We start from the raw sequence: 1,652 nt of genomic DNA, 5'->3' as shown, positions 1-1,652 counted from the left end.
ACTAGATTTGCTTAGATAGTATTCAGTTTTGTTATCAGTATTTCTATTAGTATTTTAGTACTCATATTAGTATTTTTGAGAACCTTATATAATTTCAATTATATTTCCACATTATTTTAGTATTATTATTCAGTACTTACAGCAGGTATCAGCCATGGGTTAGCTTGCGATCCTTCAGGGTCGTAATCACCGTGTGGCGTTCATATTGCAGACTTGAGGCGTTACAAGTGGTAGCAGTGGTAGTGATAGTAGTAGTGGTAGTGGTAGTAGTAGTGGTAGTAGTAGTAGTGGTGGTGGTAGTAGTGGTGGTAGTAGTAGTGATAGTAGTAGTAGTAATGGTAGTGGTGGTAGTAATAGTAGTGGTAGTGGTAGTGGTGGTAGTGGTAGTAGTGGTAGTAATGGTAATGGTAGTAGTGGTAGTAGAGGTAGTGTTGGTAGTGGTGGTAGTGGTAGTGTTGGTAGTGATAGTGGTGGTAGTGATGGTAGTGGTGGCAGTAATTGTAGTGATAGTGGTAGTGGTAGTAGTGGTAGTGGTAATGGTAGTGGTGATAGTAATAGTGATAGTGGTAGTAGTGATAGTAGTGGTAATAGTGGTGGTAGTAGTATGGTGGTGGTGGTGGCGGCGCAACAGGAGTAGTAATATTAGTATGAACAATATAATAATAATATGAATACTGTAATAATAATAATAATAATAATAATAATAATAATAATAATAATAATAATAATTTCTCTTATCTATATCTATATTATAATATATTAAAAGTGTGAAGACCCTTAAAAAAGTGATTTTAACTTTTTATCCCTCATTAAAACACTTTGCAATAGACAAAATCGTCTTTTTGCTATTTTCTAATAATTTTTAAAATTTAAAAATTCATTAAAATCTAGTTATTAAACTTTTCCTTATTGGAGTTATGTACCTAAAACTTAGAATTCTTTTGGATTAGTGTTTATATGAAAAAAGTCAATCATTTAATATATACCATGCATCTTTCCTAAACAAACAATTTCATTTATATTTTAACTACCTACTTCTTTAATCTCTAATCTCTAATTTTTACTATATTAAAAATGAGAAGACCCTTAAAAAATATTTTACCAATATCGGTCAAGTTTTTCAAAGAATTTTACCAAAATTCATACGACTGGACATAGTGGAAAAAGAAGAAAAAATATTTTTTTAAAAAAGAAAACCCATTTCCCTATTTTTTTTTTAAAAAACTATATGTAATCTTTCCTTTCTTAAAATATGTAAAAGTGTTACTACTATTTTATATTTTTAAAGCAATTAAAATACTACCTTATATAATTATTTGCTTATTTAAAACAAGTAAAACTCTTAATATTTAGTACACTTCTAAATAAATTAAAATACTAAAATACTACCTTATATAATTCTATTTAAGTAACTTTTTTGTGAACAAAGATTTAACTCTCAATAATATAGTACACGTTTTTCTTTCTTGTTCGTTTGCTTTTTTATTTGGTTTTGATTCAACTTTTTTTCTTCCTTTTACATACAATTAGTTCTAATATTTTTTGTGTTCTTTCAGCTGAAAATTTTGATTGAAAAAAAGAGAAGAATCATACGACATTGTCAAGGAATGAAGTGGATCAGATCATGATAATCAATTGCTATATTGACTAAA

The 1,652-nt window shown here is 28.4% G+C and overlaps 1 protein-coding gene across 1 annotated transcript; it reads left to right on the top strand.

Annotated features, from left to right (window-relative positions):
- Positions 1-303: 303 nt before the first annotated feature.
- LOC124895034 (sericin-1-like) lies at positions 304-637 on the top strand (the record flags this gene model as incomplete). The annotated part of the gene is made up of 1 exon (XM_047405502.1): positions 304-637. A coding segment is annotated over one exon (334 nt), but the record flags the coding sequence as incomplete, so codon positions are not given.
- Positions 638-1,652: the final 1,015 nt, after the last annotated feature.

The sequence above is a fragment of the Capsicum annuum genome, unplaced genomic scaffold (assembly GCF_002878395.1).
Source record: "Capsicum annuum cultivar UCD-10X-F1 unplaced genomic scaffold, UCD10Xv1.1 ctg79360, whole genome shotgun sequence".
Taxonomy (NCBI): Eukaryota; Viridiplantae; Streptophyta; class Magnoliopsida; order Solanales; family Solanaceae; genus Capsicum; species Capsicum annuum.
This window is presented reverse-complemented; position numbering and strand designations above follow the sequence as displayed.